The sequence below is a fragment of the Acipenser ruthenus genome, chromosome 12 (assembly GCF_902713425.1).
Source record: "Acipenser ruthenus chromosome 12, fAciRut3.2 maternal haplotype, whole genome shotgun sequence".
In the NCBI taxonomy this organism is placed as follows: domain Eukaryota; kingdom Metazoa; phylum Chordata; class Actinopteri; order Acipenseriformes; family Acipenseridae; genus Acipenser; species Acipenser ruthenus.
In genome coordinates, this window is record NC_081200.1 from 7623024 (window position 1) to 7636078 (window position 13055).

Below are 13055 nucleotides of genomic sequence, written 5' to 3' on the forward strand. Positions count from 1 at the left end.
AAACTGGCCAACATGATACAGCTGCTACTGTATCTAGTCTCCTTTTACGAAAATGTTCAGTTTGTCTGAAGTTGTTTCGATAATGTATGTTCACAACACCACCACTATCTAGCAAAAGACAAGTTTTTTTTAAACAATTTCTTCAAATTTAAAAGCAGCGTTTTCAAACACTGCATAGAAGATAAAAACAAAATCCACTGTACAACACAACACACCATAAATCAAACTACAATACATAGTTTCACAGCACTAGTTTTTTTTTATTTTGCAAATAAAGTGCTATGGTACAGGAAACATGCAGCAGTTCAGTTGTAAAGCCAACAGACTTTGATAAACTTCATAATGACTGCTTTTGCTTCAGTGCCAGTATAGATACATCAGTGAACACTTAATACTCCTGACAAATTTGTAGCATGAGACAGCCTTAAGCAAACATATTTTGAAGTTGGAGTGTTTTGCAGTGTAAAAGGTCCATGCAATACTGACTATTCATTTGAACAATGCATGAAAACAGGACTTGCAAAAGGTAAGAACTGCAAAGTTAAATGTTCAATGGCTATACCTCACTTGACCCTACGTCAGTGCAATAGTAAAGTGTCTTTTACAAACTAGATTAATCCAAGGCAGCAGGAAAGTTTGTCCTTCAGGGCTTGCATATTCACTAGTAAGCCACAAGGATGTACTACAAATCTGCTTTACTTGGATATAGTCAAGTCTGTCTAACCATCTTAAGCATGCAACATATTTACAAAGTAGACTTAACAGCAAGTTCCAATTTAACATTAATACTGAAGACATCATGGCAGTTGTTACCAAATTGGAGGTGTGTGAAACAGCCAGAAGATCAGAATCAATTAATTTAAATTAAAAGCCACCTTATTCCCTTTTGTAGTATAAGTGATCAAATATTCAAGACTTCATTATTTTTTATTTTTAAAAAAAAGACCAAATCTGAAAAAAGGTGTACTATTCTGAAACAATTTTAGATCTAGAGGAACCACTAGCTTAAGGGGATAAGACTTTCCTTTTTGTTGAATAGATACCCAATACGATGTGTTTATACTGAATAAAAAAAAAAGATCAGGTTGACCGTTACCAATAAAAGGGAGAAAAGTCACTGGTGCATAAATTAACAAAGTTACTGAATTGTCAAAAAAAACTTATTTTCTGGCAAGTTGATTAATTCTTTGCTGCCTGCTACGGCTAACAGTTGTGAAAAAACTACCTTTTCAGGTGACCTAGGGCACGTTACATTTAAACATACATTCTAGTCAGCGTTTAAAAAGGCATTAATTTGATATAACCATGTCAAAAGGTGTCAAACGCTGGAAAAACAGGTTTAAAAAACAACCACCAAAACACACTACACAAAGTCTGTCCAGTTTTACTTACAGTAATTCTCTGTAAACAAAATCAGTAGAAGCATATGGACCGTAATTCTGTAGATTTAATAAGTTTTGGAATCATTTCCCAGAGAGCTGCAAGTTCACTAAGTTTATGAAAACAGTAAATACACTTCACTTTAGGTAGGCATCAAGCTTCTTCTGAATATTGTCGAATGAGTCGGCTCCCATGTAATCTGCTTGTCCCTGTTCCCACTTCTGCTTGCGTTCTGCAGAGGACATGGGAGGGGGAGGTGGGGGTGCACCTACGTGGATACGAGACACTGCTTCAGTAGCTTCATCCTGAAATCATTATTGCAGAACACAAGATACACCAAAAGCAGAGTAATTAAAGAACAGAAATCAAATAAGTTGACATAGGCAAACATTACAAAATACAAGACATAAAATGTTAAAACTGGTGGATCTACATCTAGAATCATCCCACATTAACCAACATCTGCTCATTTATGGCAGCACAAGCATTCGTTGTAGTATTTGCCAATGTCCCTGGACTTAACTGCCATATTAGGCTTTAAAAGATATAAGCGATCATGCAATACAAGGGGCACACACGCAGAGTTGATGAAAGAAAAAAACACCTTAAAGATAGAAAAAGCTGCAAGAATGAACACAAGCAGAGGCTGGCCTAGGTTTGAGTCTGCATACCTCACTAGAGAAGCCATAAGAGAATGCCAGTGTAGAGACCAAACTGGAGAGCTGAAACGGTTTTGTCAGAGGTATGGAAAGGAAGGAAGATGCATCGTTAGTGTGGCAAGTGTGCCACAACAACCATTTACATATTTAAAAAATAAATAAATAAAAAAAGTTGGAGACACAAACCGGCTCCGAATTGTTCTTAAGTACACTATTTTTTTTAATAATTGTGATGCAATGCGGTTATAAAATTAGGACCCTAAACAGGGGATATGTTTACAACACAAACACACGTACCGATTGGCACACAGGCTCCGAATGGATCACCACTCCATGTTCTGCAAGCAGAGGCTGCATGGACGTAGAGAAGATGTCCCACCACATGTTCAGGAATTCTGGATGAAGCATGGGTAGATCCTGGCTGTCTCCAGTCACACTCTTTGTTTTTGAGTCGTATCTGCAATTCCATGGCTTAACTCTTCCCAGGAAGTGGACCACCTTGGCATCTGCACCATACCTATGCAAGACAAGGCTGATTAGTCAGAAAACCAAAAAAATACCATTCCTTGTCAAGAGTTACCCACGCCCAGAAAGGACAAAATTCAAGCTTGTTGACCGAAGTTATTTTTCTACAATTGCTAGGATTTTCAATACTTCCTAAAACATAGTACCTGCACATCAGGGGATGGAAAATTATGGAAAACACATGCAATTTAAAAGTTTACTAGGGATGTATCCTGAACACAATGTTAAATTTTACATACAAATTACTCACAGAACCATGACTTATAGCAAATCACAATTTTAAAAGTTAACTTAAATATATACAAGTTATTAAACATGTTTGACTATCAATACAGCACTTAAAAAAAAAAAAAAAAAAAAAAGATTAAAAATGTATCTTGTGTAGTCATAGTTTCTATGTGTTTAAATTGAGAGGACAAAACAAGGCGGCTGTGGAGGAGCAGTAGAGGTTCAGTTCTATTTTACACTTCAGATATGCAAGTGTCAACCTATTTTTAGTCATTGGTATCTGTGAGGCCCATGTTTTGACAGGCAGCCAGCACTGGTAATGCTTCTGCTAGCTACTGCTCCAATCTACAGTAACCCGAGGTCATACCACAGTAGGTCCAAAGAAATGTCATGCGACTGTATATCCATTATTCAGGATTAAAATGTATGTTTTTTTGAAGTTTCTGCTTAACTTTAAAAGTGAAGTGTTGGAAACTTCAAAGTGTACAGCTGACCATTTCAAATACTTGAGTAGGCTATAGAAGATCTGTTTTAAGGAGCATTTAAAACAGCACAGATAGATTTATAGTTTCCCAGCATTTTTTAAAAGTGCAGTTTAATAACATAGTCCCCCGATTATGTGGATTCTGGAGAAGGTACTGCCCTTCTAGCAGTAGTGACCACTAGATGTTTTGATAGTTACAAGGCAGAGGCTTGGTGTGAACATGCAACCCGCACCTCACAAGAGAACACCTTAACCACTATGCAAAAGAGCCTGGCTCATCTGAATTCTTGATTTTAGAGCTTCTAACCCAATCTCACAACAGGGGACAGAATCCGTTCCAACAGTGTACCACACAACACTGCCTGTTACGAGTACTTTTACAGTTGACAAACATCCACAGATTTCTGTAGAACTGCCAAATCTTTGAGAACATTTCACACAATAGGTTTTTATTTGAGACTTGTACCATGAGGTTTTAATTATATTCTGATCAGATGGACAGTTATCAGGTAGAAGTTAAGCACAGATCTTGTTCTAGATGCCAACGATGAATGGTTGGCGTGTTAGGGGTATACGGAAATCTTCATTAAGCAGTTTAAAAAAATGGACAAGTTCAATTTATAAAACACTTTATACTAAAGTACTTACTGTTTAAATGCTGGTAAGTAGGAGTAAATGGCTACACTGCTTAGGTTGTAAATAAATGGCAGATGTTTTTGTATGTCTGTTGTTGCCCAGTTGCTGAAGAAACTGTTCAAAATCCCCTGGTCTCCACCTGACAAATTAAAACAAAATTATATAAATACAAAATTGGCTTTGGTTACAGTCACTCCACAAAATGAAAGACAAGTCGCCCCCACCCCCCATTAACTTCTTACAGATTAAGTAGCAGAGGTTACCGCTAGTGTTAATATCCTCAATCCTATTACACAAACCTAAATGGATTTCTATTGCACTGTAAATCACATTAGGAACAAAAAACAGCACATGTAAATTAAAGCTTTATACAAAAAAAGATAAAACCACCCAAAAGATTAGAGCTATATGTAATACCAACAATTACATATATTTGGTCTACACCTACATGTTCTAACTGATCAAAAGGTCTTGATTCAGAAAGTCATTAAACAAACAAAAAAAAATAAAACTGTATATTCAGTTAATACGACAGCTCAGTGATCCAGAACACCTGCAACTCCCTCACTAATTGTTCTGGCCTACTTTACTTGGCCCACTGCTAGAGACTGCCCCAAAGTCACACCAGGCAGGCAGTGAATGCCAATGATATTCTAAAAACAAGCCTTTAGAATTGAAGCTTGCATTACTGCTGCATGAATATGTGATTATTTAGAACCAATCAAGCAGAATTGTGTGAACCACTCCAAAAACTTAACCTGCCAAAAAAAAAAAAAAAAAAAAAAAAAAAAAAAAACACCCCACATACCATCCCCACCCCCACCCCCCACCCCTCCAAGTTCCGTACTGAAGGGGGCATGTCTTGGTTATCGCAACAGAAGTGGATTTTCACACAACTTCAAGGTTCCTTTGCTCACTTTTAAACTGTTACATGTCCCAGCACAATTTAGCAAGAATAGCACTTGAAACAGAAGCTGCTGTTCAGCTGCTCTAGTGGGCCACTATTGTCAAAATGAATGATATGAAAATATTTAAGCTGGAATGCTTGCAAAGCGTCACCCATCAGAGCACGAAATAGAGATGAAAGCAAGCCATGCCTCCATGCAGATTTACTGGAGTGGAAGATATATATAAAAGTAAAAATTGGTCAATTCAATGCTTCAGCATTGTACAACCTGAATAGTTTTGTAAGCAGTCTATCAAACATTAAGTTGAGCAGATGTTGGAACTTGACAATGACAAAATAGTGATTTATACTGAGTGGTGCCGCCTCTTGTACAAATGCTTGCAAGTTCAATATTTTATTGGGTTGAAATTTGTTAAATTGCTAAGCTTCAGGTAAATGAGACCTACTCTAGCTACTCAATCATCTGCCATGGACAATGCTACTGTTTTTAATCACTGTTCAATTCACCAATCAAGCATCCCAGAAGCAGTATACATCTGGGAGTTCAATAACCCAAGGAATCTCGGGCCTGTGCCATCACTGGACAACTCCCTGGGTTTAAAATAAGCAGGATGTTTGTAAACGAATGTTTTGCTGAACAAAACCCCTCTGGGCTTCCTTAATGCTAGCCATTTTATAACCGTATATTGGTTTAAAGCCATCTCATTTCCAAGAGATGACTTGACACTTAGAAATAAATTCATCTTGGCATCATATTAAACCGAGGGGCTTATGGCATTCAGATACCCGTCACCAAAATGCCAATTTTGATTACAACGCAGGAAAGGAGAAAGAATGGATTGTTATTTTTCTCCTATATCAGTAAGCTAGGGTACAGAGTTTAATAAATACATACAACTAGTAGTATTGCAATATGTAGCTAGCTTATCTTAGGCAGCAAAGCTTATCCATAACTAAGCCATGTAATCCATGCTGCAGCCTGTAAAGTCTGAAAGTTTGAGGGGGCATTTCAAAATTAAGCAAGTTGTGTGTTCAGAAAGGTCTGGAGTTCAAGATAGACAAAAGAAAAAAATAATGCGGCACCACAATGTGTGGCAGTTTGGCGAAATAACAAATCCATAAGTATTTAAACTGGCCTTAATTTACAAGTTGAACTGCGTCGAGTTTGTGGTGACACTTGGAACATATTGATGCTACTGGAACTACTGTAATTAAATGTAGAAATGCATGTAAAATTGAAATCCCCAGAATTAAAAACAGATGATTAAATACAAACAGCTAGTCTACTTTCTCAATGAAAATGTGCATGTATTGTTTCAGATTAAACGTTTTGTGTAAACCAACACTTAACCTTTAAACAAAATGTACAGCCTTAGGTTTTAGGAATAGATTGGGGTCAGGTAACCTACCATCGAAGCTTCCTTTTTCTGAAGAAAACTGTAGGAGTTGATTGTAGGTTTCATTGGAAGGTCGAAATACAAATAATCCAGAATTAAAACAGTCTGGCCAGCCGGGGTCTGGTGCAGCCGATAATTCTTCTCGCTCAAAGAGCTCGTCAATATTTGACAAAACCTAGAAATGGTAGAGAACAGAGATTTAACAAAACATTCCTAAACAGAGAAAACTAGTTTTGTTTAACATGCATGTGTGCTTTACATATGCATGCCAGGTTTAAAATCAGAGATTCCATTGGAAGGCCAGACCAGTGATCCTTTACAGTAGTACGCGTCTGTAGGATTTATTTTCTTCCTCCTTTTGTTATATTCAAAATGCAGTAAACTAACTATTTAGCCGAGTATTTCATGTGTGCATTATCCCATCAACCAGGAACGTGCTTGGCAAGCTTGCTTTATCCAGCCAGACCATAATATTAGAATCACTTTCAGGTTCTACAAAAGGATGACATTTTATCTTTAGGTCTGCATGGTCAAATATACTGTATTGGAGCACCCTGCTTTCTGATAGGAGACTGCACATGTGACATATTAAATCACCTATTGACCTGGTGGTGACTGGGTTTTATAATAAATCATATATATGATGTTTGAGCAATACATCATTGTATGAAGCTTTAAAAATGTGCCCAGGATTAACTCTGCATTGGAGAGCTTGGTTATCCCTATGATCCACTCACCCAGAATCCAAGACTCAAAATTGCTGCACACCCTGATGTGATTTCATATGGAACACAAGTCACCCAAGGTATGTTTAGCAGTTCAATATCTAATAAAAATACAACGTAAAAAATGTCTAATGGATAAAAGAGGAGTTACTTACCATTGTGTCTGCATCCATAAATACACATTTGGAGTAGTGTGTTAGAGTCCAACAGTGAAGCTTAGTTAATGTAACACCCAGCTCAGGTCTCTGCATTAGGGTCAAGTGTGCAGAATCCCCACTGTCCAATACGTCCACTAGCCTTACTTCATCAAAGATCTTCTGAAGCACTGCTCTAATGGGAGGATGAGAAGAAATTGTGTGTGTGTGTGTAATAATATATATAATTATATATATTATATATTACATTACATACACACACTAAAAACAATAAAGGTATTTGGGAAATAAAAGGAGGAAAATATAAAGTACTGATGCAACCATTCCATGTAATCAATCATTAGGTATTCTATATAATAGCTGCAGTGTGGAGTAGTGGTTAGCTTTGGGGGTCGTGGGTTCAATCCCCGGTGGAGGAGACTGCTGCTGTACCCTTGAGCAAGGTACTTTACCTAGATTGCTCCAGTAAAAACCCAACTGTATAAATGGGTAATTGTATGTAAAAAATAAAGTAACTGTATGTAAAAATAATGTGATATCTTGTAACAATTGTAAGTCGCCCTGGATAAGGGCGTCTGCTAAGAAATAAAATAATAATAATTATTATTATTATTATTATTATTATTATTATTATTATTATTATTATTATTATTATTATTATTATTATTATTATTATTATAATAATAATAATAATAATAATAATAATAACCACCATGCTACTGTTTTACCTCATGGGCTCAGAGACCTGAGGTGAAACCATGATCACCAGCTTTCTTGAAGTTCTATGGTTCCGCAGCGATGTGCCAAGCACCAGTGCTCCCTTCCCATAGGCATCATTTGTGGCCAATGTGACAAAGGCTTGGTCTGTAAACAAGAAAGCACATAGGATGCCTCACATGCTGTACTATAAAATGCATCCGAAAGACATGCACACAAGTCACACGCCTGGCTGTATATTTTTACTGGAATATACTGACACCTCAGCTTGTATTTCAGGTTAGTGATTGAGTGGTGTGAAAGACTACCTGCCATTGAAACTGACCTGGCAACCTAAAAGGTAAATAAACAGCACACCTTCAAGTAGCACCACCCAAATTACCTAGGTCAAAATTGTCTTCAAACTATATTTTGTTCATTATGAAAATTATTTTAAAAAATAAATTGCATTTCTCCTACTGAAGCGTTATCTATTTTCTAGGAAAATTACAATATACTTGGCAATATGACTCCACAGGCAGTTTTCTAAGCCGTATGCCATTGTTAGATGTTAAGTCAACTGTTCTAACCAGCCAAATAAACCTTACTATGTTTAAACACAACAGTATGCATGGCATACTGACATGCCTACCCAACTACTGTACCGTAAGCTGTACTACATTTACTATATCCATTTGGTCTTCCACTTAAATGCCAAGCTATATTAAAAATTAGGCAAGCGCAAAGTGCACCAAACGCCCACCAAAATGTATACGATAGCATTTAAAGAAAACACACACTTCATCAACCGACATTACCATATGTACGTAGTTACGGCTTCATATTTGTGCTCAATCCACATTACATTACTGCCTGGTTATCTTGACAAACTTTGCAATGACCCAGTACAGTACAGCGTTCTAGCAGCACTAGACATCTGACAAATTATATATATATATATATATATATTAGTGATCTTGGAAATAAAGGTTACTTTTATATTTTGACCAAACGGGACATGCTGGTATATTAAATAGTGTGTGTAAACTAAGTGCTTAGGCTTCAGAGGTTATCAAACTTAGTCAACTTTAAGAAAGTATTATTTCCGCGTATACTGCTACGTGCGCGCCTGTACTTAGAATCTAATGACATCTCTCTGCCAGAAAATGGTAAAATAAATGTTACGATAATCTTTTCGAAAACAAATATCGCTATATTTACCTTGTTAGAGTCTGTGAAGAAGGGCATTCGTAACGTATTCCATAGGTAGGCCTAGTACTGGACTACACGTATTTATTGGCAAGTTTGTTTCACGTTCGGGAAAGCACAAACAGGACTTCGTGGTTTCTATGATGTCCGGTTTACCGGGGTGTTTATCTGAGCTTAGTCTGGTTAAGTATCAGGGCGGTCAGTTTATCGCAAATATTTTGAAAGACATAGTTTATACATATCTTCAGTATGCTTCTAAATTGTAGCATCACGAAAAACACTTTGGTAGGCTCTACGAGCTCGCAATATATTATAACTGAGCCAAGTTCACAGAAATCTTTACAAATAATAATAACAATAATAATAATAATTTGTGTAATACCCCTACCTGTCATGGTGTTTGTATCTCTGTAGCAATGCTACTGCAAACAGTCAAACGCAGCCAAATTACTGCCGAGTGGAAACCGCAGCAGTGTGTTTGTAATATAATGCAGTTTCTTTTTTATATGCTGGAACTGTCACGTGATCTTCACTCTGGCTTCATTCCACACACGAGGGAAACATTTGAATTGGGAAAATGATATGTTAATTTACGTTTTTTCTAGTTTTTATAGTAAAAAGTTATGCATCCCCCCAGTCCAATTTTAAAGTGATTGATCATTGTAGAAATTGCTCTATTAAATATAACGATATGCATATTTATTTAATGTGTTATTTCATTTCCAAATTGTAACCCACTGCTGCTGCGCCATAAAATAATGACCTGCTACTCTAATGATAACATTACGTATGCACTACACTGTTTACCAAAACATATCAACTACGTTTTGTTTTTAAAGCTGCAGTACCACACAACACTCACGTTGAGTTTTATTGTCAAATATACCGCTACAAGAATGTCATGGGATTCCTAGAAGTGTGTGTTGTGCTACACAGATTTATTTTATATGCAGTTATGCTCCAACACTATCCACAGGGCAAAAGGGGCAGCTGCCCAGGGTCCCTGGGTGACAGGGGGCCCCTTCCAATCTAGGGTTTTGTTTGTGTAACACTTGTTGGCTTCCAAACTTCTTAAATTTTTTTGTTTGTGTAACTGGGTGTTTAAAACAGAATGGTTATATATATATATATATATATATATATATATATATATATATATATATATATATATATATATATATTAACACTGAGTTAACAAAGGTTGCATCAGAATGGGTTCGGCAGAAGGCGAAAATCTCTGGATGGAGAGAGTTGTATGTCAGAGTATCTGCCGAGTTGCGCAGATTGACTGGAATGCTGAAAAGTGAAATAGCGGGTGTGTGTACTTTCACGTAATAAAAGTATGATTTTGTTATTGTTGATTAAGTAAAATACTGTGTTTTGTGTTAAGTACAGAACATGTTAAATTGTACTGTTTTGCCAAGATATGATGTAGCACGTGGGGAGGCGGCAGGGCCTGATGATAATGTGTATCTGTTACTCACAGAGGTCACCACAATGCCACCCTCTTGCAAGATATAAGATTATTCAACCTTTTTTGTCTACTGTATTTGTTGAATAAACCGAGAAAAGAACCCCAGACCAATGTGTGAGTGGTGTTTAAATAAAATAAGACACGACAACCCTGCTGGGGGAGTCTTACATTTGTGGCACAGTGTCTGGCTGTGTTATGTAGGATTGAGAGAGACCGAAGCTGCTTTTCTATTTTCTTTACAGCCTGTGGCGTAGTTGGTTGCACGCTCACCTCTCTCCTCAAACTCCCCAGTGTTAAAAAAATGGGTGAGAAAAAACAAACAAGTCGCACCTCATCATCATGACGAAGCATTCAAGTGGAGCGGAGAAGCGGAAGAAGAAACTACCCAAAATGAGTAGTTTTCTGGCACCTGCAAGTGCATTTTCTGCACAACGTGATACAGCTAGACCTGCTGATGCACCTGGATCTGTTGATGGGCCTCCCCTGAAGCTGTTGTTGCGCAAGGTGGACCAAATGGAGTGAACATCGAAGCGAAGCAGCGGGCTGGCTTTCAGTGGTAACTACCTTGGTCTACTGGAATTGATCGTGGAGTATGACACATTCTTAGGACATTCAGACTAAAGCTAACAAAGACAAGAGACAACTATTGTGCAAGGAACTGATTCAGATCATGGTCAAAACATTTAGATGTTCTGATCGAGTTAAAACGGCAAAATACTATTCAATATCTGTGGATTCACGTGAAGACAACACCCATGATCGACTTACTGTTGTTTTGCGATACCTTGAAGGAAATCGGCCTGTGCAGCGCTTTGTAACTTTTCTTGAGTCAACAGGGCACAAGGGAGAAGAAATGACAAATGCATTTCTGACATTTCTTCAAGGAGTTGAGCTCGACATACAGGAATGCCATGGCCAAAGCTATGACACTGCGAGTAACATGTCTGATCGCTACAAGGGCATGCAGGCTAGAACAGGTAACCTGAATGAACTTGCGCAGTATGTGCTTTGCTTTGGACATTCTTTGAATCTTGTGGGCAAGGATGCTGCAAATTTGTGCAATGAAGCTGTAGCGTTTTTTAACTTTGTACAGACACTATATGTTTTTTTCACTTCTCAACTGGGCGGTATAAGAAACTGAAAGACAAACTGAAGGAAAAGGCCCTTTCTATTTCAATGCCGAAGAAACTGAGTGACACACGTTGGTCGTATCATGCAGATGCTTGTCAAGCACTAGTCAATGGCTATGAAAATATCATGGACATTTTGCTGGTGATGTCAACAGACTGTCTTGAGAAGCCAGAATGTCACAGTACTGCATGAGGACTATATGATCAAATGAGGAAACTTGAGACAGGAATTTTTGCAAAATTCTGGAATCTTATCTTGCAGCGCTTCAACAACAGCAGCAAAACTTTGCAGGCAGTAAAATGCAATTTAAATGCTGTAGTTGGTGTTTTGAAGTCACTCAAAGATTTTGTCCAGCAACAACGTGATCAATTTTATGAATTTGAAGAAGCTGGCAGGCGTCTTTCAGGAACAGAATATGTTGTGGAACAACATCGAGCTCATTGTCGCAATGTGCGTCAGCAGCCACTTGACTATGGTCATGCAGAATAAGCTGAGGCTGAGCTGACACCAAAGGAGGCATTTCGTATTAAGGCCTTTCTGCGGTGTATCAACAGGCTTTTTGTATGCCTGGAACATCGGCTAGCGGCCTACAGCAAAGTATGTGATGATTGGATTCTTTCTAAACTTTGCAACAATGGACCCTGGCTCCATTAGAATTGCTTCAAATAAGTTGTCGGACAAGCGTGATCTGGATATCAATTTTGGCCATGAGTTAATTCACTTCCAGTCATTCCTGTCTGTCTTTTTGTATCAGAAAAAAAGAAGACTGTAGCCTGGATCAATTTATGTATAATGTCATACTTGACAACGATGTTCAGGTTACTTTCTCTAACACAGAAATTGCTTTGAAGATCTATCTCACACTAATGATCACTAACTGTTCTGGTGAACAATCTTTTTAGAAAATGAAGCTGATCAAAAACTTGCAACGGACTACTATGACCCAAAGTCGTCTCACAAATCTTAAAATAATGAGTGCTGAATCGGACATACTTCGCAGCATTGACTACACAGACATTATTCACACATTTGCCACCCAAAAGGCACGTAAGGTATTGCTTTGAAATTAATAGTATACATATTTAAAATTGCTATAATCTGAACATGGGGGGTGTAAATATGGAAAATATGGAAAAATAAATAGGGGGCCCACCCGCAGATGTTTGCCCAGGGCCCCATAAGTGTTTAAAACGGCCCTGACACTACTGCATATTCAAATCGAAGCATATTGAAAAGGTACTGTGTACAAAGTACTGCATGATACTGAAATACTATTGCAGTACTACTGGAGCAATTTTCCCCGAAATGTTTTGATAACATTTTACAGCAAATACAGCTAGCATATTTTCACCACAGATTCCAAAGGTAACACATAATATGATTAATTATATATGGCTTGTTGTGGGCTTTAAATGAGTGCTAACCAATGCACTCTTTCTTATCTCTTTG

The 13055-nt window shown here is 37.6% G+C and overlaps 1 protein-coding gene across 4 annotated transcripts; it reads right to left on the reverse strand.

Moving 5' to 3' along the window:
- Positions 1-234: 234 nt before the first annotated feature.
- Positions 235-9529, reverse strand: LOC117417042 (glycogenin-1-like). Of its 4 annotated transcripts, none has more exons than XM_059034460.1 (8): positions 9390-9529; positions 7825-7960; positions 7097-7271; positions 6229-6391; positions 3925-4051; positions 2337-2556; positions 2052-2102; positions 235-1648 (listed from the first exon to the last, which is right to left on the reverse strand). In XM_059034460.1, exons 1-8 carry the CDS (start codon positions 9394-9396, stop codon positions 1523-1525), a joined length of 1005 nt encoding a protein of 334 aa, XP_058890443.1. In that variant the 5' UTR covers positions 9397-9529; the 3' UTR covers positions 235-1522. The 4 variants fall into 4 exon arrangements, with proteins under 4 accessions (XP_058890443.1, XP_033884607.1, XP_058890444.1 ...); XM_034028716.3 differs by having other exon boundaries at positions 235-1685; XM_059034461.1 differs by lacking the exon at positions 2052-2102.
- Positions 9530-13055: the final 3526 nt, after the last annotated feature.